At 33.8% G+C, this 27,804-nt stretch overlaps 1 protein-coding gene across 1 annotated transcript; it reads left to right on the plus strand.

Moving 5' to 3' along the window:
- The first annotated feature begins 1,649 nt into the window (after nt 1-1,649).
- LOC103491185 (DExH-box ATP-dependent RNA helicase DExH14) lies at nt 1,650-27,064 on the plus strand. Its single transcript, XM_017043872.2, has 49 exons — nt 1,650-1,946; nt 2,443-2,504; nt 2,586-2,751; nt 3,055-3,502; nt 3,597-3,662; nt 3,978-4,082; nt 4,181-4,483; nt 5,165-5,281; nt 5,368-5,427; nt 5,769-5,840; nt 5,928-6,044; nt 6,131-6,292; nt 6,510-6,575; nt 6,688-6,840; nt 6,933-7,016; nt 8,465-8,539; nt 8,634-8,765; nt 8,838-8,903; nt 10,637-10,702; nt 10,786-10,908; nt 11,718-11,867; nt 12,829-13,041; nt 13,275-13,430; nt 13,508-13,732; nt 13,821-13,922; nt 14,016-14,096; nt 14,215-14,295; nt 15,212-15,412; nt 15,508-15,624; nt 15,729-15,851; nt 16,373-16,462; nt 16,565-16,690; nt 17,057-17,119; nt 17,895-17,983; nt 18,550-18,640; nt 19,696-19,845; nt 20,050-20,241; nt 20,362-20,427; nt 20,635-20,790; nt 20,872-21,015; nt 21,830-21,897; nt 21,994-22,159; nt 22,254-22,316; nt 22,817-22,912; nt 23,029-23,196; nt 24,495-24,665; nt 25,630-25,779; nt 25,967-26,098; nt 26,560-27,064. Exons 1-49 carry the CDS (start codon nt 1,840-1,842, stop codon nt 26,644-26,646), a joined length of 6,267 nt encoding a protein of 2,088 aa, XP_016899361.2. The 5' UTR covers nt 1,650-1,839; the 3' UTR covers nt 26,647-27,064.
- Nucleotides 27,065-27,804: the final 740 nt, after the last annotated feature.

Genomic DNA, 27,804 nt, shown 5'->3' on the forward strand with positions numbered 1-27,804 from the left:
CCCTTTTGTTTCTTTCCTTTATTTTGTGTTTAAAGTTATGGCCATGATTATGAATCTTATATATATATATATATATATTCTAAATGTCATTCATGAATCCCTATCTTCATTTGCCTCATCTTTTTCCTTTATCTTTTTTTACTTAAAAAAGTTTGGTTTTGTAATTTGTTTTTCATGTTCTATCGTGTTCATTTCGGTTCTTTTAGTAGTGTTTGGATCATTTGTGAACATTCGTTGATTGGTCGTTAAGTTAATTGGCGCTAATTTATATTAGTTTATACTTTTATTTTTTTTCTTTTTTAGTATGGTACCAATAGATATTAAAGTTGTAATTAATCACAGATACATTTGTATGTTAATTAAGATATATGTTAGTTTGAATACAATGGAATGGGTTGCTTAGTTAAGTGGGATGCATGACAACCTAATAAACAAATACAAGAATCTACGTATGCTTTTAGAAAACAAAAGTAGTACATGTTAGAATTAGGAATGACATGCACATGATTTTGTGTGTGTGTGCGCTTTTTCTAAAGAATTGATCCACACTATCTAGCACCAACCGATGTATGCATTCAATATATCTAATGATGATAATATTTATGTGTTATCTCTCGAGGGGTGAGAAGAAAAAAGGGGGGAAATATGGTTAAATGAATTTATCTTTTACTTAACATAAATATAATAACTCAAATTATAAGTTAAAATGAAAAACTTAATATCAATCGAGTCTAACTCATAAATGAACGATCAATATTTTAAAATTAAGATTGTTTTTTGGAAGATGATAATATACATCGAACACTACAAAAAAAATGACCTACCACGACAATTAAATTTTGTCGTATTTATTTTTTTCAGTTATTAATTGTATCGCCTATAAGGATATGACCATTTATGACAATTGGAAAAATTGTCGCAATAAGTATTTTCACGACAAAAAATAAATGTCACAAACGGCCAAACAGAGCAAACCAATATTTCTCTTTACATGTCCTAATGTAACAGTGATAACCCTTGGGCCAAACAGCCATCAAGTGAAAAACAACACCGAAGCGAACCAAAATTTCTCTTTACATAGATATAAAAAACAACAAAATCCAGCCCAATTCATAACAAGATTCTCAAACACAATAAGTTCACAAAAAACATATTATTAAGAAGAAACACCCGCGAAAGTATACACGAAATAGTTATTTTGAAACACACAATATCACAAAAATTTTAAACTAATAAAATTTGAAAACACATGTTATAAACTTATACAATATCGCAAAAATTTTGAAGAATTAAAAAGCCAAATTTCTTCCTCCGAGTAAAGAGTTACGTTCCTCATTCTTGTGTTGTGCAATGGGTCAAGTCAAGCCATCAAGGCGGCTATCACAAGTCGACATGTCGTTTGCTTTATTAAATATTAGCACCCAAAAAAATATGAAAAATTGCATAAGATGATAAAATAAATTAGAAAAAATGAGTTCATAACAATTTTCTTTTGCATGTTACAAATATGACAAATAATTAAATATATATATCAGAAGACTATTCGTCTGTAGATTTATTATTTATACAATTTAAAAAATACAGTGACATTAATGTTATTATCATAATTTTTATTTCCAGCTTTTGCAAAGACTCCTTCAAAATATTGGTTAGAAAGTTTCCGACGCGTAGTACAGTGGAAGTCGACAAGTCGGCCGAACCATTGAAGTGATCTTACGTCTACCCGCCATTGGAGAGAGGTTCCTTACAGAAGGCACAAAGCTAGTGCCGTCGCACTGTCTTCCTCCTCTACTTGCATCTCTATCTTCGATTCATTCTTTGGATATGAAGTATTGAGAAATGTTGTTTCAGATTCCCCGATTGACCAGCTCTCTCAGGGAGCCATTCGATGTCGATCAGGCGTATCTCCATCGCAAGCTCCTTCTTCAGAATCACAAACCGACCCAGTACAATCTCTCCCAATTCAAATGTTCATGTTTATCGTATTTCCTCTGTTTGTAGGAATTCGTCGTTAGGAGTGTCAGAGTCTTAGCTATATTAGGATTGAATTAATTTTTGTTGTATGGGGAAACGAACACTAAAGTGGGTTGAGCTAATGAATACATAGCTGCTTAAATTCTAATATACCCTGTTCACTCCATCGATCTGGGAACTTCCCAATTCGTTTTCTCTGCTTCTATTTGTTTCTCTCTGTGAATTCAGCTTCGGGAGTGTCAGAGTTTGAGCTGTTTTCTTGCATTGAGTGAAACTATGAGTATTGCAAGGAAAATGGTCCTGGTCCCTGTAGCGGATTGAGCTAATGAATGAATGATTTGTGAATACATAACTGCTTAAATTCTGATATGTTTTTGTTTTTTCACTCTGCCAATCTGTGTGCTCAATTGAGCTAGTTATTCATGCTAAACTTAATGAAACTGTTTATTCTTTCTTATCTCAATTTAGCTCCGTAGCTTCATCAGGCGAGTCAGAGCTAGCGCGGAAGATAGTTTATCAATGGGACGAAGGTACAGATTATTGTTATTAGCATATTTGTGTAAGTTTGTCTTCTCATGACGTTCTCAATCTGATGGAAATTGGTGGAGCAGCATCCTTTGAAATTCGACAAGCCTATAAGCAGTTCATTGCGGGAGTTGTTGGGTTGGTGGACAGAGAAGTACCATCCGAGGAACTTGGTGAGGTAGCTCTGACTATTTATCGCCTTTTTGGCGAGAAAAATGAAGAAAATGATCTCGACTGTGCTGCTAAAAACATGTAAGATTATGGATGCCAATATCTAATTTTTGTTTCTTGAGGAGAAAATCTGAAAGTAGAAGTGCTACTTTATGGTTTATTAGATTTTTTATCGTTTTCATTTCAAAATTATGCATAAAAGAATTATTGTTTCTTGGATTAGAACTTGGTATAGTACCTTTTCACGTCGAGGAGTTGCAATTACCATCAAAGAGTGAAAGTACCACAGCCCAACATAACCATTAGATGTAAAAGCTAAAGAGTGTAACTGTGAATGGAGCATGTTTTTCAGATATTGACTTCTACTATGATTTTGAGACGCAGGGAAGAATTGCAAAAGCTTATTGGCAATACAGTTTCAGGTGCTAGGCTGCAGAAAGTTATTTCTCTAGCTCAGAAGCTATTTATTTTGCAGCCAAGGGACCATGCAACTGCATTGCTGGCAGAGAAGCATGTTAACAAGGGTGACTCCAATGTTGAGTTTGGTGCTGATCTTGCTTTTAGAGAACCTACTAGGTTTCTGGTGGACATGTCTCTGGAAAATTCAGATTTACTGGGCATGGATAGTACTGCACCTACATTTTATGACAGACAACATGTGCATGATGATTCCATAAACTTTGATCTCTCTAATGAAAAAGGAAAGTTAAATTTGAGTTGGTTGAGGGATGCATGTGGCGAGATAACAAAAAAAAGTACCTCACAACTTTCTCTTGATGAACTTGCAATGGCCATTTGCCGAGTTCTTCATTCAGAAAAACCTGGCGAGGAGGTAGCCAAATATATGTATATGTATTGAATATCTTTACCTCAAAGCTTGCTTATTTTGTAACATAATAACTCCCTGTCTCTCTTTCATTCTGAAGATAGCTGGAGATCTATTGGATCTTGTTGGTGATGGAGCATTTGAGTTTGTTCAAGATCTTATTTCAGTAAGAACATGCACTTAAACTTTTTGAAAACCCTTGCTATGTTTACAACGTTCAGATTTGCTTCCCCCAATCTTCACTTGCTCTTCTTTCTTTCTTTCTTTCTTTTGGGTGTGGGTAGGAGGAGGGTGGAGGGTGACGTGATAGATTTTCTAATTGAAGGTTGAATGTGCAATAATTATTAACAATTTCAATTTTTAATTGCTTACAACAAATCTTTTCTTAAAATAAATTTCTAAATAAGAGAACAAAAATCTTTATCAAAGTGACAAGGTTGATGTTTTTACCTTTTCTTTCCCTTTTCCCTTCCTCTTGTAGCACCGAAGGGAACTTGTTGATGATATTAATCATGGATTAACAATAATAAAATCCGAGAAAACAAATTCAAGCTCACAATCACGAATGCCTAGCTATGGAACTCAGGTATGATCTGAATCATGGTGAGTTAAAATGGTTTTAATCAGAACATGGACTGACAGGTGGATAAATCTCTCATCAAGCACTTTATTATGAAATTTAAGGTTACTGTTCAAACAGAATCAGAGAGACAAATTGATAAGCTTCGACGTAAGGAGGAAAAGAAAAATAAACGAGGAATTGAATATGGTTCTGAAAGTGATTTCTCTGCTATAAGCTTTTCTTCTCTAGTTCAAGCAAGTCAAAGGAAAAGTCCATTTGACGATCTTATTGGATCTGGTGAGGGCACTAACTCCCTTACGGTTAGTGCCCTTCCTCAAGGAACACAAAGGAAGCATTTTAAGGGATACGAGGAGGTAATTATCCCTGCAATCCCAGCAGCGCAAATGAAACCTGGAGAAAAGCTGGTAAGTCTTTTTATAATTATTTTATTTGTTTTCTTCATCTCTGGGTGTCTTTGTTTAGTCAAGAATTACAAGACATATGTATAGGGTCATTTTTATGTAGTTATGGGCTTAGAAGCCATACCAAGCATATTATGGCTAAAATGCAATTCTCAGATTTTCAGAGTTCAGCTTACAAATTTAATTGTAATCTTTCTATGAATACCTTAGGAATTGAGTTCTATAATCACTACTTTTTAGAACCTTTCATGTTTCTGTCTTCTTGAATTCTAGATATAATGTTCTCAGGGTGCAGTGATTTCTCTCATTTATTACATCGCAATACCATTTTTTCCAAGATTAACTTTCCAGATATTTTTCTTAAAGAAAAGGTACTCAGTAATTCTAGACAAGATTTATCAAACTTTTTAAGAACTGGGAAATTGAAGTTTTTATATTCTAGTTTGCAGTTCTTTAGAGATTATTCTATATTATGATCTGTTGAGATATGTATATACCAAAGGCATTTAAAAAATAAGATTGTTTTGCAGCCATAGAATATGGACCACTAGACTATTCTTTATACACTCATGTTTCTTTTAGTTTTACTTATTCTACCTCATTTTAAGTTTTTGATTCTGCATTTATTCTAAAATTTTTTCACATCTTATAGTGCATATATATTTTCTTTTCATTTGCTATCAGATTGAAATAAAGGAATTGGATGATTTTGCTCAAGCTGCCTTTCGCGGATTCAAATACTTAAATCGTATACAGAGTCGCATTTTTGATACTGTTTATAACACCAATGAGAATATACTAGTGAGTTATTTCCTTTCTATTTTTGGAAAACATAAACTATACGTATTATCTTTCTTGTTGTGGTTGTATGATTATTTGTTTTGTAGGTCTGCGCTCCAACAGGGGCTGGGAAAACCAATATAGCCATGATCTCCATTCTCCACGAGGTTTGTACGTTGATGGTTGTACCAAAAATGCTTTGCTCCTTTGTTTGGATATAATATTTTGATCATTAATTGAGTTATGAGGAGCAACTCCAGTAGGCCTGTAGCACAGGCCTCTCCGACATGGATGCCTTTATTGAGGTGATAGGAGTTGGAGAGTTGCATCTACCGTGATATTCTCATCTTTGTGTTATATGATGTATGCTTATAAATTATTATTATTGTTACTTACTCATATAGCTAATTGAACTGGTATATAGCTAATTGTGGTCCTGCTATGGACAGGAAGATATTTCTTAAACTCATGTGCATCGAATGAATTATGGTTTTGTTTTGAGTTCCAGATTTCACAGCACTTTAAGGATGGATATTTGCATAAAGATGAATTTAAGATAGTTTATGTTGCTCCTATGAAGGTAAATAGCTTTCAATTCGGTTTTAAATTTTCTGGTGAGGGTGTTGGCATGACAGCTTCTTTTTTTGGCTGGTGTTGTACATCCTAGGCGTTGGCTGCAGAGGTCACATCTACTTTTAGCCATCGTTTATCACCTTTGAATGTTACTGTAAGAGAACTAACTGGAGACATGCAACTTTCGAAGAATGAACTTGAAGAAACTCAGGTTGCTTTACTACATTAGTCATCTTTAATTTTCTTCTCAGTTGTTAGAAGTGACTAAGGTTGTTTCTGCTTTTCAATTGACACCAGATGATAGTGACAACACCTGAGAAATGGGATGTCATTACTCGCAAAAGCAGTGACATGTCACTGTCGATGTTAGTCAAACTCTTAATCATTGATGAGGTACATCTTCTAAATGATGACCGAGGGCCGGTAATTGAGGCACTAGTTGCACGAACTCTTCGTCAGGTAATTTATTGTAATACAAGTTTATATTGTGTTTTATTTGCTCGAGTGTTAGTGGACATGCTTTTTTTTATTCCCCTGAATCATTGAAATGAACACAAGTTACGATACCATCTTTTACTACTAGCTGTCGTGGCACGTTTCCATTGATTTCAATGTTTCTGAAAATTCAAGTAAGATATGGTGTGTTCCTGACTGTTGATTTTCTGTATGTTGACAGGTGGAGTCAACACAAACAATGATACGTATTGTTGGCCTTTCAGCCACCCTCCCTAATTACTTAGAGGTTTTCCTTCCCTATGTTCTGAAAGATTATTTTTTGTGATTATCTTTTACTCGGCCATCTTGAACCTCATTATTTTTGCTTAGCTGATTATAGTTACTCTATCTAAATCTAGGTTGCACAGTTTCTTAGAGTGAATTCAGGAACAGGACTTTTCTTCTTTGATTCTAGCTACCGTCCTGTGCCTCTTGCACAACAATATATTGGCATCAGTGAGCATAACTTTGCAGCTCGCAATGAATTGTTAAATGAAATATGCTACAAGAAGGTATTTACTTATATTTGAGATCTATATCAGATTCTTCTTTGGAAAAGAATTCCATTGATTTAACATTTCAGTTCAACACATTTGGTGTAAAGGTTGTTGATGCATTAAAGCATGGGCATCAAGCAATGGTGTTTGTTCATTCTCGAAAGGACACAGCAAAGACAGCAGAGAAACTGGTATACTGTTTCCATTCTGTTCATTTATTGTATGAATCAATTTGGCTTCCTGTGATTGCTGATGCATTGGAATTAACCTGCAACTTGTTTCTTTAATCTACTTGCTTTATTCAATTTATTATGCATTATAGAATAATGGATTTAAGTTGATTTGAATCATTCTTAAATTATTATGCTCTTATAGAATAATAAATTTAGGTTCCACTCTATAGAAACAAACGTAAATTGGCTTAATTTCCAAGGGGGAGCTAGTGAGTATTTGTCTAATGAAATATTTCTGAAGTCGTGGATGCAAGAAATTATTCAGAATACTTCTTAGAAAGTTATAATTGTGGCGATATTTTTAGTTGTCAGTTTGACAGGCAAGGAGATCCTCAGATCCTGATTAATGGAGTTAAAGTTGGGAATGGGTAGAGTTAATCTTACTCATTTACAATGTGCAGAGTTGATCGTCTTCTATTCTATAAGGAAGATTCTGTTATCACTCTTAACAATAGTTATTTGCATGCAAGGAAATTTCCAGTCTCAAGATCAACAGAACTACCATTGATTATTTTGAGGAGACATCTTGGGATGAGATAATTATTTGAGCTGCTCGGTGATGTATCTTCCTTTATGGATGAGAATATTCTATTGGGCCTTTAACATCCTTTGTTTTCTTGATACTTGATACGAAACAGAACACCATATATTCATTTAGAGAAAAAAGAAGAAGAGAAGAACACAGCCCGAAGGTCTTAGGGATGAGGTCTCTAAGCCTAAATCGAAGGGTTACCAACAAAAGACCAACAATCTAAACGAGCATATTAAGCTGTGTATTACAAAAAGAATTGTGTATTCTCCACGAAGAAGCGGTAAATTGTACAATTTCATTAAAAAAAATCAGTAGAGTAGGACTTATCTGAAAACAAATTCCTCTTCCTTTCTTTCCAAAGTGATAAATGAGGGCTCTGCCCGCATTGATTCACAAAATCCTAGCCTTGTCCTTAAACCACCATCTAGATAACAAATAAACCACCACATGGTTGGAGGAATAAGATGTTAATATTTTAGTGGACTCAAAGAAACAAAGAGAAAAAGGCCGGCATTTTTTAATTCTGTGATTATTGTTGAAGTACGTTTTGTAATTTGTAGTTGTGCTTAAGTCCAATCAGATATAATTATCAGTTGTCTTCTTGCCTAAGTATATTAAGGATTTTCAATTTTCTTTTCCAAATTGACGATCAGTTATGTAGTAATTAGATTTTCCTATTTCTTGAATGATATTTTGCCATTTTTCTGTTGTTTTTGTTTATTTTGTTTCATAGTTGGGTTCCAACAGATAAAAGTTTAATCTCATCAAATTTCATGTTATATAATTGAATAATTAGTATGCTCCTATGAACTTATCGCTTTCATGCTTCCTTCTCTTTCTTATTCATTTAGTATATTATTTTTGCATTATATAGGTCGAAATTGGTCGAAAGTACGATGATCTTGAGCTATTTAAGAATGATGCGCACCCACAATTTGGTATTATCAAGGTAACTATGTGCAACATGCCCATTTTTTTCTTATGGTCCTGGCCTATTGTTTTTCCAATATTTCTTTTGGCCTCTTATTTAAAATGCATTTCAGAAAGAAGTCATCAAATCCAGGAATAAAGATCTAGTAGAACTTTTTAATTTTGGAATTGGTGTGCATCATGCTGGAATGCTACGCTCTGATAGAGGTTTAACTGAAAGGCTTTTCTCAGATGGATTGTTGAAGGTTGAGCTCATACACTTCTGGTTAATGCTAGTACCTCGTATTATAGACTGATTGAATGATTATTTGCTTTAGGTTCTTGTTTGTACAGCCACCTTAGCATGGGGTGTAAATCTGCCTGCTCATACGGTTGTTATAAAGGTAAAAGTGTTGTTCAAATTTTGATAGAGTACTGTTTCTGATTCCTAACAATTTGGGTGCTTGTGCGTGAGTTTTAGGTCTTAGCATGATACTTGGAACTTTATCTCAATTGGAATGCTTTTATCTTTTCATTGTAATTCAACTTCGTTGTCTTTTTTTCTCCTTATTTTATTATTCCACCTTCCATGGGTTATTGTATTGTAGCTTCGAACATGATTCTCTTTTCATCGTATCAATAAAAACCTTTGTTTCCTTTTAAAATAAGTGATGAAGTATTTAGACCTTTAATCATGAGGCTTTATTTCAAGAATGGTAAAAAGGGGAATTTAGTTCTAAACCGGAGGTTAAGTTCCAGTTGGTTATCGGTATTTGAAAGAAGTGTAGTTTTAGCTTTCTTTGTCTTTGAAAGTGTGAATAGGGAATTGGAAGGAACAGAAGAGGGCATAAGGAATGGGTTCAAGCCATGGTGGCCAATTACGATTTAATATCCTATTGAGTTTTCTTGGCTCCAAAATGTTGTTCCATGAAAATAGTTGAGGTGCATGTAAGTTGGTTCAAACACTTACATATATTAACCAAATATAATATAGTCAAGCAGTTTCCCTGTTACAAGAAAGTTACTACTTTCTAGTTGGTTATGTGTTTCTCTTTGTGCTTTGTTTTCTGTCTTCCGAGGGTTATGTTGTCATGTGTTGTGTTAGTTTGTAAGTGTTGACTGTGGAGAGAGTATAACTCTTGAATTTCTTTCGAGCGGATACGTTGAAATTCCAACAGTGTTATCTATTCCAAAAATAAAGTATACCTGTTAGCAGGTTGTTAAAAACGTGCGATTCACGATAGGCATCAAAACTTAGGCAAAACGATTTAACTCATAGTTATGAATGACATATTTCATGTATTGCACGATTCAAGTTTCTAATTGTGCCACATCGGAACATTCCGTTTTTTACTTTAATTGTTTATTTTTATTTTAATTTCTAAAAACCATTTTCAAGTTGCACCACGCTGGAGAAGATGTGTTTTCTTGCTGGAAGTTCTGTGCTCTCCTTCTCTTCGAGTTTTTAGCGAACTGGACAGGAGAAGAAGATGGAATCCTGCACGCTGGACTGGAGTTCTCCTAATCTCCATCTCTTCAAGTTGTGCACCAAACTGGATAGTGGAGAATACGTCTGATTCTTGGACTTGATTGAAGAAAGATGTGAAAATGAAGAGATAAACAGGGATGGGATGATGTGCAGGACTGATTGGGTTTTTTCATTTTCCTTTGTTTTAATATGTAATTATAAACTCTTAAATTCACCTTTTAAAATATAAAAAGAATTGATTTCATTACTTTTTTAAGATGGACTGAGGACAGACCATTAATTTTTTTCTGTCCACGAGCCTTTTCATTTTGATTCTTTTTTTGAACTTTGAAGTTGATTTATGTTTTTATTTTGAATTAATTTAATGCATGACTATTGAGTTCTCTATTTTAAGGTTTCATATTTATACTTATAGTTATATGTTATCTACCAAATTAAAACTTATGATACATGATACACTAAAATTAAATTTTGATATGCGTTCTACAATTTAAAAACCCTGCCTCAGTATACCAATTATTTAATAAGTTGGTGGTCTATGATTTGTTTTTGTTGCTTGCCATGGTATTGTTATTTGTTGCAATAATGCTGTCGGCAAGCTTCAGTGCAAATTTTTTAGTTCATAATTAATTTTCTGCCAACGTATAGGGCACTCAATTGTATGATCCAAAAGCTGGTGGATGGCGAGATTTGGGTATGCTTGATGTCATGCAGGTGAGAGTCACTTATGCGATTCATGTTTAGATGTCCTAAGTGATCTTATTTTTTCATCTCATACTTTTCTTTTTACCCCTCAGATTTTTGGACGAGCTGGGAGACCTCAGTTCGACAAAAGTGGTGAAGGCATCATAATTACGTCTCATGATAAGCTTGCCCATTATCTGCGATTGCTTACAAGTCAGCTCCCCATAGAGAGTCAGGTCCGTATGTTTGATACTTTCAGTATTGGAGATTCTGACGTATGTTTTTTTAGCAAATAAGTTAACATGTACTTATTTTTACTTGATTTAGTTTTGTTTCTCTTGGGGTTTCAATTTCAAAGACTTGTTGTAATTATTCTAGAGTCAATATTTTGCCTGGTACGCCTTTTCTATAGGGTTTTTGTGGGGTTTGGTTTGGTTTTGGGTTTATTTATTTATTATTTTTTATATGTTCTTGTATTCTTTTATTTTTTCTCGATGAAAGTAGTTGTTTCTATATAATTAAAAGAAAAGTAGGGAAGAGTAACAAAAAATTCTGTCCAACCAACATTAGGACTGTATATATATATATAGCACTCTCATACTGTGCTAGTACGCTGTATATATCTATATATATAAGAGAAATCAAACAATTTACTTGATAAAATGAAATTACATAAGGGAGACCTATCCAATGGATTAAAAAATGGAAACTTGATTTTTGAACTCCTTTGTCATTTTTCATGCTTTCACTATAAGACCTGTACTTCATTAGAACAACTTCTGAGAACGAACTTTTGTTCAGAGAAAGTTTGTATTCATTCTCCATCTGCTTAGGCTGAAACCTGGACCAAAAGAAATGAACTATAAGGGAGGGAAGTGGAGTCTGGAGCGGAATATGAGAGTGCTTTGTTATCTTTGCCCAATTTAAATTATAACTTCATCCCCTCATTAAAATTTTCTTGAACTTATAAGTCACTGTTTTTATCCATGGTTTCTTGAACTTATAATACCTACGCTTATGAAAATTAATTTTTTTTATTCCGCAGTTTATTGGTTCTTTGAAAGATAATTTGAATGCGGAGGTTGCACTGGGTACTGTAACAAATGTGAAAGAAGCTTGTGCTTGGCTTGGATATACATATCTATTTATAAGGATGAGACTAAATCCTCTGGCATATGGCATTGGATGGGATGAGGTATGCTTTTAAGTTTGTTGGTGCAAACTAAGAGGTGAATAATTTTCTATTATTTAGTCTTGTTTGAACCTTACATGTAAATGTATTTGTATATTTGGAATCTCTGTACATACTATTATTTGCTTGTAAATTGTAATATATGTTTGTTTACAGTAGAAAATTTGATTGACGTTTAGACTAAGAAATGGGAACAATGTCTTCTCTTCAAGGAAAACAACTCATTTATTTATTTATTTATAATTATTTTATTTTTCAACGATCATGGGATTTTCAGTTATTCTTCAAAAGATAAATTCTCCCTTGAACCAATGGAATCTGATGATGCAACAATTTTGGATTTTGTGGAGTTTTGATAGAAAGGCAAACCACATTATAGTTCAATTATTTTGTGGTAGGAAATTCCTAGGGAATGCAAAAATTTACGAATATATGCAGGGAAGGCTTTGTTCTGGCAAGTTTTGTTAGGGAGAAAATACCAAATTTTATATCAGAAAATAGTGGGACAAAGTATATGATTTGGCTAAATTTCATTTCTTCTTCCGGTGTTCTTTATTTAACAAAGTTTCTTATTATACACTCTTTGTTACTGATGTAACTTGAGATGCATTATCGTGATACGAGGAAACCATTAATGTGAACATACAGTTATTTTTAAAAACATTTTTGCTATTTGACATCTTGTTTTTATTTTTTTCAATCCATCAATTCCAATACACTCTAGGCAATTAGTGCTCATTGAGATGTGGTAGCAGAAGAGTTTCGAGTAGGTCATATAATAAATTGATTTAAAGTTGTTTAAAAGAAAAGAAAAAAAGAATTAGTTACGATATAATTCTTCAGTATCTTGTCAACTGTACTTGAGGCAACTCTTGATCAATACATCTCAGTTGTCTTATTTAATTTGCCGATTTGCTTCATCATATTTCTTAGCGCCGGGTTCCTTTTGATTTGTATTTGGTAGGTCATGGCTGATCCATCTTTAAGTTCAAAGCAAAGAGCTCTCATAACTGATGCTGCACGTGCACTTGACAAATCAAAGATGATGCGCTTTGATGAAAAAAGCGGCAACTTTTATTGTACAGAGCTCGGCCGCATTGCCAGCCACTTCTATATTCAGTATTCCAGTGTTGAAACATATAATGAGATGTTGAGACGTCATATGAATGACAGTGAGGTTGTTGATTGTGGCCTACTACATTTTTTTACTTGATTTTTCCATTCACTTGTTCATCCATATTTTATTATTTACTGGTTTCTGTTGATTTTTCTCTGTTATCTTTCCCTTATCTCTATTAATCACGGCATTGATGACTTGTTCTCCAAAAATAAAATTGCATTCTTCATCTTTCTTTTATATGCTCCTTAATGTAAATTTCTTTTGGGCTAACTGGTCTGTTGCATTTACAGATTATTGACATGGTTGCTCATTCTTCTGAGTTTGAAAATATTGTTGTTCGAGATGAGGAGCAGAGTGAGCTGGAGATGTCGGTACGAACATCATGCCCCTTGGAAGTTAAAGGTGGCCCATCAAATAAACATGGAAAAATTTCCATCCTAATTCAGGTTGTTTTTCTAGAAGTTGTTTCTAGCTTCAACAAGGAGGATAATAACAAATTTCTAATATAGTGGTTATTTTGCAGTTGTACATTTCCAGAGGTTCCATTGACACCTTCTCTCTAGTCTCCGATGCTGCTTATATAAGTGCTAGCTTGGCTCGTATTATGCGAGCTCTATTTGAAATATGTTTGAGAAGGGGTTGGTGCGAAATGACTTTGTTCATGTTGGAATACTGCAAAGCTGTTGATCGTCGAATATGGCCACACCAGCATCCTCTAAGACAATTTGACAAGGATCTTTCTTCAGATGTTTGTCCAACTCTATTTTATTATTCCTTCAGACATGTTGCTTTCCTCTGTTGAAAGTTCTCATTCTATTTTCATTTTTTCCTACCAGATATTGCGCAAGCTTGAGGAGAGAGAGGCTGACTTGGATCGTCTACAGGAGATGGAGGAAAAAGATATAGGAGCATTGATTCGTTATGCACCTGGTGGAAGAGTAGGTTTAATTATACGGATGTTCTACCCTTTGTATATATTTTCATTTTTTTTGGTCAAATAACTGACTATTTTTTCTCTTTGCTCATTAAAGTTGGTTAAGCAGTACTTGGGATATTTTCCACTAATTCAGTTATCAGCAACTGTCAGTCCAATAACAAGAACCGTCCTAAAGGTAACCTTTTGTTGCGGTTCTTGTACGTTACCATAAGTTGTCTTGAGATGTCACTCTGTGGTGACCGTAAGTGATCAAACTATTGGCTACAATCAGACATCTAAAATTTTGATTTTAGGTTGAGGTGCTCATAACAGCCGACTTCATATGGAAAGATCGTTTTCATGGTGGTTCTCAACGCTGGTGGATACTAGTTGAGGTGATAATTAGCAATTCATTTGTAATAGTGTCCAATTAAGTTTCCTTGTAGAATTCTCACTCACATGACCTGTATTTTCCTATAAAAGGATATTCGATGTGCTTCCAATAAAATTAAGGAAATGCAATCACTAAGAATTTTTGAACTTTTTTTCCATTTTTCCATTATCTCCAAAACTTATTTGTTCACATATGTGGTCTCTAGAGAACCAATATAATTTTTAAAGGGATCAAGAGGGACCCTGTTGATGTGTAGTCCCTATTGAATTTTAATGTTTCTCTCTAGGCGACGGTGACTTGTACTCTTTTTAATTTTTCACCTGGTCCTACTTGGTTAGATTGGAGCCCCTTCCTTTAGGGGCTTCTGTTTGTTTGTTGTTTTTTGTACGATAGTATATTCTTTCATTCTCTTAATAAAAGTTGGTTTTTGATTAAAAAAGAAAAAATAAAATAGCTATTCATTCACATATTAACCTCTTGCATTTGCAATTGAAATAAAATTTATCCAATTTGTTCCTAGTCGTGCAATTGTATTATTGAAACGAGGATGAAGAGGATTAGAAGAAATTCTGAAGAAACAGATCGGTTTGAATTGAAATGGTCTCATTCTTCCTCATTTTTTAAATCTTATGTTGATTACCCTCCCCGTTGTAACTTTACTTATTTTACTTGTTCTCTCCCTTGTGGAGTTTGAATACTTTGGTTAATCACCTCTTTTCATTTACTCAACAAAAAGTTCCGTTTTTCGTTAGAAGAGAAACAAGGGTGAAAGTATCTTCTTCTCCCTTTTTCTCTTCGGCCATATCACTCTTAGTAACAGTTTATTTACATGTTTAAATATTATGGAACCAATTCATGTCTATAATCAAATCGTCCTTTAGTGTGTGAATTAACAATATGCACAATTGTTTGAATAGGACAACGAGAATGACCATATCTATCACTCTGAGCTTTTCACTCTGGCAAAGAAGAAGGCTAGAGAGCCTCAAAGGCTTTCCTTCACAGTCCCAATATTTGAGCCACATCCACCTCAATATTATATTCATGCCGTTTCTGACTCTTGGCTGCAAGCAGAAGCATTTTACACCATATCTTTCCAAAACTTAGCACTACCGGAGGTAATTACATGTTTTATAGATAGCAACTTTTTTTTACATGATAATTTAATGCATTCCAAAGTTTTGGTACAGATGTTGAAGTTTTGTTTTTTCAGGCCCGTACATCACACACTGAGCTCCTAGACTTAAAGCCTCTTCCAATAACTGCTCTTGGTAACAGAAGTTACGAATCCCTGTATAAATTTTCACATTTTAATCCAATACAAACACAGGTTTGTAACAACCATCAACTCTTAAATCCATTGAAATACACACATTCTTATCGGCGTTGCCATATCTTGACTTATTGTTTGATGCTTCTGATTGGTTTGGGCAGATTTTTCATGTGTTGTATCATTCCGATGATAACATTCTGTTGGGAGCTCCCACTGGCAGTGGAAAAACCATATCTGCTGAACTTGCTATGCTTCGTCTCTTCAATACTCAGCCTGAAATGAAGGTAAAGGGAAAAAAAAAAAGGAAAAAAAAACTCTCCATTAAAAATCAATTATTGTGCACAGAAAACCCAAAGTAGAAGATGTGATGGATGTTGACTTTTCTCGAGTGTTAAAATTTACCAAGTTGAGAATGATTGCATGTTGATGTTGCTAGATCAATTTCCTGAAATGTTTGCATAAAATGAAAGATGCTCACTATGTATCAATATTTTCTTTGATATTAGAACTACTCTCCTTTAGATAAGTAGAAAAAACAACATGAAAAAGCTGGAAAGAGACCGAAGCATTTTGTTGCATTTGTTGTCACAATATTTTCTTTGTTATTTCTAACAACGACAAGTGGGAGGTATAACTGTGACTTTGAGTTCTCTATTCTTCGTTTGTTTTTCATTTTGGGGCTTTCAGCAATTTTTGGTTCCCTTTCTTTTGGGTATGGGTTTCCATTGGTTCCTTCAGTTTATGACGATTTATTTGGTAGGATCTCTTGTCGAACTTATATCATAACTTTGCCATTGTAATGCAGGTTGTCTACATAGCACCTCTGAAGGCCATTGTCCGTGAAAGAATGAATGACTGGAAAAATTGTCTTGTTTCTCGGCTCGGCAAAAAAATGGTTACATCTTGCATACTTCATTTTTTGTTCTTTTCTTTTGTTTGGTGAGTTGTTGTGCGAGTGTCGAGGGCCACCTGAGTTTCTCAATGATTTTGGTTTCAGGTTGAAATGACCGGAGATTATACCCCTGATCTGATGGCACTTTTATCAGCAGATATTATTATATCAACCCCGGAAAAGTGGGATGGTATTAGTAGAAATTGGCACAGTCGAAGCTATGTTACAAAGGTGAATTGACATAATGGGCACCTCTCTTTGGAAAAAAAAAAGTTTGATTTTTCACATTTTCTTTCTCAACTCATGTACCACTGAAATTTCTTTGGACGTCTGTTGGACACTTTTGTTTAAAACTACAGGCTACAGCTAGTTCTTTCCATGGAAGTTCAATCCCTTAAACCCCACAGCTGGGCACAAAGAGAGAGAACCCATTGTTTCTCCTACTCTCAGTTTTTATTACCCATTACCTTGAGGCATTAGTTAATGAAAATGGCTTTCCTCGAATTTTCCTAGTTGCGCAAGTACTAAATATAGCAGATTCTTATTCCCACTTTTCAATGTTGGTAGCACGTTATTAACAAATGACATTTATGACAGGTTGGACTAATGATTCTGGATGAGATTCACTTACTGGGAGCAGATCGAGGTCCCATTCTTGAGGTATTTAATTATTAAGCCTAGCAATTTAAAACAGGATATATTGATGGAATTTTATCTGACTTATTCACGTTCTATTTTTAAAAACTTATCTATAATGATATCTCATCAAACATATTAGAAGATATATATTAAACATTATGAATGATTCTGGTTTCTTATCCCAAAAAAAATTACAATGAATGGCTCCCAATTTTTTTTGTGAAAAAAGAAACATTTTCATTGATAAATGAATTCACAGAGAAACCTCAAACACCTGTAGTTGATTACAATAAAAAGCGCTGATTATTGACTAAGAAAGATAAACTACAATGAATGAAGATGTGCTTATTTTTGCGCAAGAAAAAAAAGGCAGTAGACAAAACTAACTTAATAAAATTTGTTGCACGTGATCTTAAGAAATTATTGCTTCAAATATTTATTTCCCGATTGAATATAACATTTGTTAAATGATTTTAAGAAGTTGCTGCTTGAGCTCTTAATTTATGTTGTGCCTTGCCTTCTTTTGGTGTGAGGGTCACCTTAATGTCAGTTTCATTGGATTGAATACACAGCACGCTTCTCATCATGGAGAAACTTCAATGCTTAATGCAACCCACATTCTCACTAATTGGATGACTTATCAATTAAATTTACTCACCAGATCCTGAAGTTCGATTTCAATTGAACTTATAAATGTTCACTTTTTCTTTTAAAGGATTTAGGGCTTGATCTTGTATAGGATTCCCATTTATCTACATTACTCGCTTTTTAAAGTCATTAACTTTTGTGTTCACAGGTTATTGTTTCAAGGATGAGGTATATATCATCACAGACTGAGCGAAAAGTTAGATTTGTAGGCCTTTCAACTGCTTTAGCGAATGCAAGGTATGCAAGCACGACTGAAGGATTTAGCATTGCTACACAATAGAAGTTACTATCTTGTTCTTCTATTTTCAAATTTTTGTACTTCTTGATTTTGTTATCTGTTCCAAATTTTTTGTTGTTGGCAAAAACGTCTGGCCATAATGAAGAACACACAAAAACTCAGATGATGGATGCAGTAAGTTAGCTGAGCTGTTAGAAGGAATGTCTCTTCACAGCCATTTCACTGCTGGTTTAGTTGTTTTCTTATATGCCATTTCCCCTTAGGACAGCACCGGAATCAAGACAGAATTGCATTTGTTTTTTTTAGAAAAGAAACGTAGTTCTTTGTTAAAAATATCCAGTAGCTTAGGGATGTTAACCATTGAATTATTCCTAGTATCTTTAGTGTTAATACTTACCAAGACACAATCTGCAATAAATTTTCTTGCTCAATACTTACCATGACTCAAAAATATGGTCAAACTTTTCATGGTTTTGTTGATCTTAAATTCTCAAATATAGTGTTTATTTGGAAATTTGGGATTTCATGATGGCCTATAATACTCTCATATTTTTTCTTTTATTAGCGATTTGGGTGACTGGTTAGGTGTGGGAGAAAATGGACTTTTCAATTTCAAACCAAGTGTAAGACCGGTACCTCTTGAAGTTCATATCCAGGCAAGTAAATATGGTGTCTTGAAAGGGGTTGCCTTATTTCTTTTTGTCCAAGAACAAAGTTACTTCAGAAAAAAAATATGTGATGGTGTTCATTTTTATATTCACCCTCTATGGTTTAATCTTGGGTGAATTTAAGAGACAGTAAACCTGAATTCTTGCAAGACTGGGAAAATGAGTTCTTGATTAATTTTATTTCATCTATATGCTATACCATTGCTTCTACAGCTCTGCGCTTAGGAAGCTACCTGGTAAACTTGGTTTCAATCAATTAGACGTTAATCAAGGGAGCAAATATTTATTGATTGTTTTCCCATCTGCTCTGATAATCCATTGTCAGAAGAAACATAAAACTATTTAATTTAAACTACGTATTTCATTCACATATTTTTAGTGTTTGGTCTAAACGATGCTGAATAGTGGAAGAGTTCTTCGAGCTTCCTCTGGATTATGGATTATTTTGGTTAGGCAGTTTTGAGGCAAGGGGTTGCATCTTCATGAGAGTTTTTAGTTTCGATTTAGTTCTTTACGGGAGGATTTTGCATTATGCTTTGTAATTAGATTTATTTGGATATGGTTTTGTTTAGCTTGATCTCTTCTATGTTTAGCTTGAATTTGTTTTGTAGCTTTTTTGTAGGGGTAGTCTGAATTTTCTTTTTTCTCTTGCTCTTAGTGTAATACTCTAAGGTTCTTTTATTAATAATAATTTAAGAAGGTTGTCTCCTTTTCAAAAGAAAAAAGAAAAAAATTATAAAAAATAAATCCATTGATGAACTAAATATCCAAAGAGCATAAAAGGACACTTCCCCAGCTAGAATTATATACAGAACTTGAATACTCATTAATGTCTAATGAAACACATAAGAAACAATTAGCTCGTAGGGTATTCTATTTCTACCACCTCCACTCAATTCCACAGAAAAGCTTGAACAGCACCGATCGACAATTTTCTGGCTTTTCCTCAAAAACATCAACAACAAACATTTATCCTAATTTTATTTTGGTTATGCTTGCTAGTTGCTACCCCTGATGATTAACGTTTTGACATTTTTATCCAGGGATATCCTGGAAAGTTCTACTGTCCTAGAATGAACAGTATGAATAAACCAACGTATGCAGCCATCTGCACCCATTCACCAACCAAGCCAGTTCTTATATTTGTCTCATCTCGTCGTCAGACACGACTCACCGCATTGGACCTTATTCAGGTGAGATCTTGATTACCAAGAGTAAAATCATCACTCTTTGCTTGGTAAATAGGGTTTTTAGACTTTAAAAACCACAGCAGCTTCAGCGTTGCTTCCTATACAAGTTTCCTGATACATACTTCATACTCTGGTCTAAAATTGTTGCTGTCCTTTTGAGTTCGTGAATGAAAGCCTTTTATCTGAATTTGTTTTGTATGGTTTAAGTTTGCAGCTTCAGACGAACATCCAAGGCAATTTCTTAATATGCCCGAAGAAGAGCTTCAGATGATCCTTTGTCAAGTTACTGATCAAAATCTCAGGCACACCTTGCAGTTTGGTATCGGGCTACACCATGCAGGTCTAAATGATGGGGATAGGTCTATGGTTGAGGAACTGTTTGCAAACAACAAAATTCAGGTATTTCTGTTACCCAACTGATCTAACTATTCTTCTAGAAAAAGTCCAGCTTTAATAAAATAAAGTAAACTATTCTATTTTTGTTTTACTAATTTAGCTTTTCTAACTATCTAATGGTAGGTATTGGTTTGTACTAGTACATTAGCTTGGGGTGTGAACCTTCCTGCACATCTAGTTATTATCAAGGTGATGTCTTTTTCTGCAATTTGTTTAATTTAGCTTTGATATATATTCTTTATTTTACAATGAATTTCGTAACTTTTTTAATGACATGGTGTAAAAGGTAGAGTTCTCTCTCACCCTCCATGGTTTAGTTCATCTTAAGTTTCCTTTTTACTCTGTAATTTTTATTTTAACCTTGTTGATAACTATTGAGTAACTATATTTTAACAGGGAACAGAATATTATGATGGAAAATCAAAGAGATACGTTGACTTTCCAATCACAGATATTCTGCAAATGATGGGTCGTGCAGGTCGACCACAGTATGATCAACATGGAAAAGCAGTTATTCTTGTTCATGAACCCAAAAAGAGCTTTTATAAGAAGGTCAGCCTTTCTGATTATTTCATATATTTTTATCCAATAATCCTTCACTCTGACAGTCTTGGTTCTTATAATTACTTTCAGTTTTTGTACGAACCATTCCCTGTTGAGAGTAGTCTGAAGGAGCAGTTGCATGACCATATCAATGCTGAGATAGTTTCGGGCACCATTTGTCATAAAGAAGATGCAGTGCACTATCTTAGCTGGACCTATTTGTTTCGTAGGCTGGTAAATTTTCTTGCAAGCATGGTGCATTTTGAGCAGTAAATGCTGGTGTTTGGTTGTTGAATGCAATTTTAATTGAAATGTTTACTGGGGAAATGAACTGATCCAGTAATGGTACAAAACTTTGGTTCTTTTTTACTACGCTTGGTTTGTAAGAGTATCGGAGTATGAACTGCTGGTTGGGGTTTCTTCCATTGATGCAGCTAGTCGTTTTTTAGCTCTTTGGGATGAAAGATTTGTAGAGGTAATTGAAGTCTTTGGGAGCGTTTGGGTCAAAGATTATCTAGAACTATAATAGCCACCTCTTGTTACAGTAAACACTATTTAAAAGTCTCTAATTATCTACGGTAAATACTATTTCAAAACTCCAACTTAAAACAAATATTTACTATTTGCGACCATCTTTACTATTTGACATTCATCATTTTTTTATTCTTTGCTACAGTGTTTACTATTTCTTTATTAAATTAAAATAGTCTACATACCAAACACATACTATTATAACCCAGACTAAAATAATCTACACCCTAAGCACAAATTATTCTAATCAAACTATAATAACCTAGGACTATAATAACTTACTCTTTACCCCAAACACTCCCTTTAATGTTGCCCACTTCATTAAAGATCGGTAATGTTTGGATTATTGGAGCCGGTTCATGGGATTACATTTCACGATCCCATTAAACATAAAGAGCTGTGAGAATTAATTTTAAGCATTAGGTTTTCAAGAAAAATGCAAATGATCATAAAGGATAAAATCTTTTAAACTGTCGAGGATGTTGTCTGCTGAAATTCTAACATCATTCTTTTACAGATGGTAAATCCTGCTTACTATGGGTTGGATAGTATGGAACCTGAAATTCTAAGTTCGTACTTGTCTAGGTAAAAACACTTGTTAGTTTTAGTGGAATTTCTTTCATATGGCATTCCAATTGTCTTAGGAAGATGGTATATTTGGCGAGCATTTTCTTCTAACAGGTTAGTACAAAGCACATTTGAGGATCTTGAGGATAGTGGATGCATAAAGATGGAGGAAGACAGTGTGGAGCCAATGATGTTGGGCTCAATAGCATCTCAGTATTACCTCAGCTACATTACTTTATCAATGTTCGGCTCAAATATAGGTCCAGATACGTCACTTGAAGTGAGTCATTACAGTGGGTTATGAGTCCAATGAGGATGTTTAGTTTGCAGTTTAACCTCTTTGCATAGTTTCTCACCATGTTTGTTGCCTGTAGGTATTTTTGCACATCCTTTCTGCTGCTTCTGAATATGATGAACTTCCTGTGCGGCATAATGAGGTAGTGCTCTTCTTACAAGTTTATTATTACTAACTTGCAGTCCTTAATTACATTCAGACGAGCCAATAGCCAAATAATCAATGACTTCTAGGTAAAGAACTACCTAAAGTGTACATTTTTTAAGCTGTCATAGAAGAATTTTTAGGACAAATTAATCTTTAGTTAAATCACTTTAATTCCTTCTATATTTGTCACTCGGACATATTAGCAAAACCCTCTTTTTAAGTTATCATCAGTTCATGAGGTTCCTTTTCTTCTTTCTTCCCTCGTCTCCATTATTGGCAAGATCCACTGCACAGATCTCTCTTATTCTAATGTAACATTTCTTACTATTTAAATCTCTAGAAGGACCGCCAGCTTTCTGGAGTCTTGGTGGATAAGTTGAAATTTTATATGTTATGTTTTCTTTCAAATCATTTAATTTCAATTGATTGATGATAACGTATAAATATCATTCAGTTCAACTCTCATTTTTTCTCTTTACTATTAAAATTATTAAGGAAAATTACAATGGTGCTCTATCCGAGAGGGTTCGATATAAGGTGGACAAAGATCGTCTTGATGATCCACATGTGAAGGCAAATTTACTTTTTCAGGTTTTTCTCTCTTTAAATATACCCTTTTCAAATGTAACCGTTGTCGAATCAACTTTTTTCCATTGTGCTCATCTTAAATTTGGTCATGGATTTCTCCATCTCTCGATGGAATTCAGGCACATTTTTCTCAGTTGGAATTACCAATCAGTGACTACGTTACCGACTTAAAGTCGGTGTTGGATCAAAGTATTCGCATTATTCAGGCCATGATTGATATATGTGCCAACAGTGGATGGTTATCAAGCTCGATTACATGCATGCGTCTATTACAAATGGTCATGCAGGTTATTCTCTTTATAGTTTATTTTCTAATTAATTAAATAAATTGGTACGGTTTAAAATAAATTATTATCAGGTTTGTTTGTTTTTTGTCGGCTTTTTTGTTTCCTGCTACATGGGTTCTTCTTTTATCTATTTTGCTTATGTGTGTTATAAGAAATTGGGTACAACGACAGGGTGGAAAATTGAACCTTCGACCTTTTAGGACAAAAATCATGCCAATACCATTTAGTCAAACTCACGTTGACTATCATTTTTATTATATCCGCGAGTGTTTGGCAGCTTACGCGCACCTTGACTAATTTAACGGGATAACTTGTTTGATCCTACAACATTTGGGTGTCAAGGAAACTCGTAGGAAATTAATTTCTAGGTAGGTGACCACCATGGATTAAAGGATTAAAGTTGGGGTGAATTAATTAATTAGAAAGAAAAGTGAGTTTTTTTTTAAATGTGTGGAGAGTTATTTTCTTAGCATCTAGAGAGAAGGTAGTGTAAGGAGAGAATAATAAATAAATTAGTTAAACAACATAAAAGTAAAATCTAGATCATAAAAAAATAACCATCTAAAGTTACCAATTCACTTTGACTATCATTCATACCTAATTAAAGTTTTTTTCTTATCATAAAAAAAAGAAGATTATTGGTAATTAAGACAGTGAATTGGGTGAATCACTGCCTCGATTGTCCAACCAACCGGGCATCCATTTTGAAAACTTTCATACTTGAATTGAAGAAATACAGACTAATAACAAACGCGAGGAGAGATTTAAAAAAAGAAACGGAAGAAAACAAAAGGAAAAGCGTGCTTGCATGTGCGAGTCCACGTTTCAACACAATGATTTGGAGCTTAGATGATCAACTATTCGTTCGTTTCTGCATGCTTTTCCTACGCATCGGAATTGCTGCTATCTGATTTGTTTCTCTTCGTGGTAGGAACTTTTAAGTAACATACGACTGACACTTCTTTATTCAATATGTTTGGGATTGGGAATACAAATGTAATACAATTGGCAAAAGAAGTGAAACTTCTAGATGACCGCACCCATTTACTATTATTATGTGTTTTTATTCTCCGAGCTTGTTGTTCTCAAGAATCCATTGCCTAAACTTCACATAATATTCTTCACGTTTCAAGTGTTGGGTATATAGTGGAATTGAGAAAGTATTCCATGCGACATTTTTACTCAATTTTCCATGTTTGAGATATTCAAGGATGTCAGATAGGCATTGCCCTTACTTGCAATGTTGGAAATGAACAGTTAAAATTTTCCGACGTACATGATATTTATGAAACTTTCAGGGCTTGTGGTTCGATGTGGATTCGGCATTGTGGATGTTACCATGCATGAATGATGACCTCGCAAGTTCACTTAAAAAATCGGGATATCTAACTCTGCAGCAACTGTTGGATCTTCCCAAGACAGCTTTGCAAAATTTGATTGGAAATTTTCCTGCTTCAAAATTAACTCAGGTTAGGAATGTTTTGTGTGATATTTTTGCATGATTTTATATTCAAGGTATTAAATTTTCATTGACATTTTAAGAATTACGTGTCCATGAGTTCTACATTTTCTACCACACATAAAAATATGACTAAAATTTAATGGAAATGGTTAAAAGCGATAGAGTAAAGTAGACACCGAGTTAGGTGGAAACCCGAGTACTAGGAGAAAAACCAGGATCGACTTTCTTATTAATTTTTTATATTAACAAAAGATACAAGAGGGAAGATAAATAGACAACATGCTTATGATAAAAAGGAAAGGAAATTGGGGTAAATCTTTCCTTGGGCGAAGCCCACTAATTCTAACGGAAATAACAAAGGCTTGAAAGAGGAGAAAAATAAGGGTAGTTGGCAACACAATCTCCCTCCAGATCCTCTCTCTCTCCCTCTCCTTTTATTTTGGGATTCTCTATTATCCTCGTTGTATAATTCTTTTGTATTTTGAGTTTTTATATTAATAAAAAAGCTAATCTCTTTTTCAAAAAAAAAAACAATCTCAATCGAAAAGGAAGGGGAGGGGGAGTGATAATATCAAACCAACAAGATAGACACTTAAAATAGACACCTCACCATGTCATGTCATTTTCTGCGGGTTGAGTAACATGTAATGGTTTTGATCCAATGACCACTTAGAAACATTTTTCGAGGAGTAATATTTGCCTGCACCCATTCCTATGTATCCTTTTCAATCACATAGAGAAATATTTTCTCCTTGTTGCATGGTTGCCTTGCATTGCATCAAATAAGCATGAAAGGAAAAAATGTCCGATGGTAATTACATCCAGAAAAGGTAGCTGTAATGTTTAACAGTAGAGAATAGTTGGAAATAACTAAATTCCGGCTAATTTACCTGTTCCAATTGGTTAGCTGGCAACGAGTGACTACATGGTAGTATATATCTGATTTGGATGTTTGTTTACTGTTTCTACAGGACTTGCAGATTTTTCCTCGTGTCCAAATGAAGATAAAACTTCAAAGGAAGGACGATGACGTTGAAAAGGCTCCCTCACTTAGCATTAGATTGGAGAAGATAAGTTCGAGGAAAAACAAAACCAGGGCATATGCACCACGGTTTCCCAAGGTAAAATTTTGGGCTTCATTGGCGACTAGCAAGTTGATGTAAATTAAAGGTGTCATTAGATTAAACTTTCTAAGTGTCTAAATAAGTATTTATAAGTGAAAAAATGTGTTTATAAATGCAAAAGTAGTGTTGATAAACACATAGAAAGTTAATCGAAATGGACACTAAATTACATGTTCTTTTGCAGATAAAAGATGAAGCATGGTGGCTTGTACTTGGTAACACCTCTACGTCGGAACTGTATGCTTTAAAAAGAGTTTCTTTCTCTGATCGCTTGGTCACAACCATGCAGTTACCGCCAGAAAGAAATGATTTCCAGGTGAAATTGCTCTTCAGAAATTAAAATTCCTGCATGCTTGACTCAATGTTTTCCGTTTTTGATTTCTTTTGTGCCACGCTGATCGTTTGTTATATCTTAATGTATGTTAAGAAGTAATTTTGAAATGATTAAAACCACTTTTGTAATATTCAAAACACTTTCTTTAATCGTTTAAATTGGTTATGAATGATTAAAAACATGTTTAAGAGTAATTTTGGAACTATACATTTTAAATTGAAACAAGTTTAAGAGTAATTTTGAAACTAAGCATTTTAAATCCAAACAAACGAACTGACTTGCTTTAGATTTGTATAATTGTCCACAAATAGACTTTTATGGGTTCTTGATTGATTAAAATTTTACATGATAGTTTTTCATCCCGTGGACGATAAATCTGTTCGTTGAATTGACTTTTAACATTCTGACATGCTTCTAATACTTAAGATGGTATGTTTTTCCAGGAAATGCAATTGATTTTGGTCTCAGATTGTTATCTTGGCTATGAGCAAGAATACTCCATTAAAGAACTGATAAATGGAAGCAGTTGATCCAATTACAATCTGTTGAGTAGTCAAATCTAAGTAAGTCCAATGTCATGGACTAGAGAGAAGGCATTAGATGTCACCACTGGACTCTTGGAGATGGAAAAGACTGTGGCTTGCAATACGGATTAAGACGAATTACCATACCATACATTCATTTCTAGGTGTCTAGAAATTGATCTTAGTTCGGTCATATATGGAAATCAACTCAGGTTTAGATTTTATGTACAGGTGCTAGATTTTGTAAATCTAACCATTAGGCTTATGCCTTGCACATTTCTTCGAAGTTTTATTTTAACCTTCTTTTTGCTTAAGAAAAAAATAGGATTGTATTTCATATTTGGATTGTTCTCAAATGTAGCAAAATAAGCTCAAAAATGTTTCTAATAAATAGTCTATCAAGGACAAATGTTATATTTAAAAATATTTTAAGTGATTTTATCATTAAAATAGTTATCCGTTTAGTATTTTGGAATATGTTTACCAGTAAATTTAGAAAATGAATCTCAAACTTATGCTTCAGTCACTAACAAGACAATCCCAACTTTGTCATTTCATTTAGGAACGTGTTATATTTTATAAGCTTCATATAACTTATATTACAATATTATATACTTTATTATATATTAATTCAAGAGGCGTTTGTCAAAATAACAAAAGAATTTATGATAATTGGATTGTATTTTCTAAATTGTAAAAGTAGCAAATTTAAAAAAATTTCTGATGGACTCCAATAGTCGTTTGATATCTTTTGTTTAAGAAGAATGGAAAATTTAATTGCCGTAAAAAACGAAGCTAAAAAAAACATGAATGTTTGTATGTATTACATGAAAAATGGTAAGTTTTCATACGAAAAAGATGTTTTATAGGTAAAGGATGCGTCTAATACATTACATATTTCTTTTATCGAGGATGGATTATGAAAATATTTAAGAGCAAATGATAAATATGAAAATTATCTTATATATCCTATTTAATATAATATAGACATATAATGTATATTATCGTTTTACGGAGAAAAATGAATTTCCTACTTAGTTACATTATATTTTTAATCATTAAGTTATGAAGAATGTAGGCATATAGTTTACGAATGTAGGCATATAGTTTACGAATTTTAAAATTATACATTTTTAGTTTCTACGAGCTTAGGAGAGAATAGAC

This window comes from Cucumis melo, chromosome 12, assembly GCF_025177605.1.
Source record: "Cucumis melo cultivar AY chromosome 12, USDA_Cmelo_AY_1.0, whole genome shotgun sequence".
Classification (NCBI taxonomy): domain Eukaryota; kingdom Viridiplantae; phylum Streptophyta; class Magnoliopsida; order Cucurbitales; family Cucurbitaceae; genus Cucumis; species Cucumis melo.

Bases quoted from the DNA above. Each gene is read 5' to 3' on its own strand.
- LOC103491185 (XM_017043872.2), top strand. From the start codon at position 1,840: ATGTTGTTTCAGATTCCCCGATTGACCAGCTCTCTCAGGGAGCCATTC. The intron at 16,463-16,564 runs GTTACATCTTGC...TTTTGGTTTCAG, and splicing joins CTCGGCTCGGCAAAAAAATG to GTTGAAATGACCGGAGATTA. The intron at 21,898-21,993 runs GTAAAAACACTT...TTCTTCTAACAG, and splicing joins CTAAGTTCGTACTTGTCTAG to GTTAGTACAAAGCACATTTG.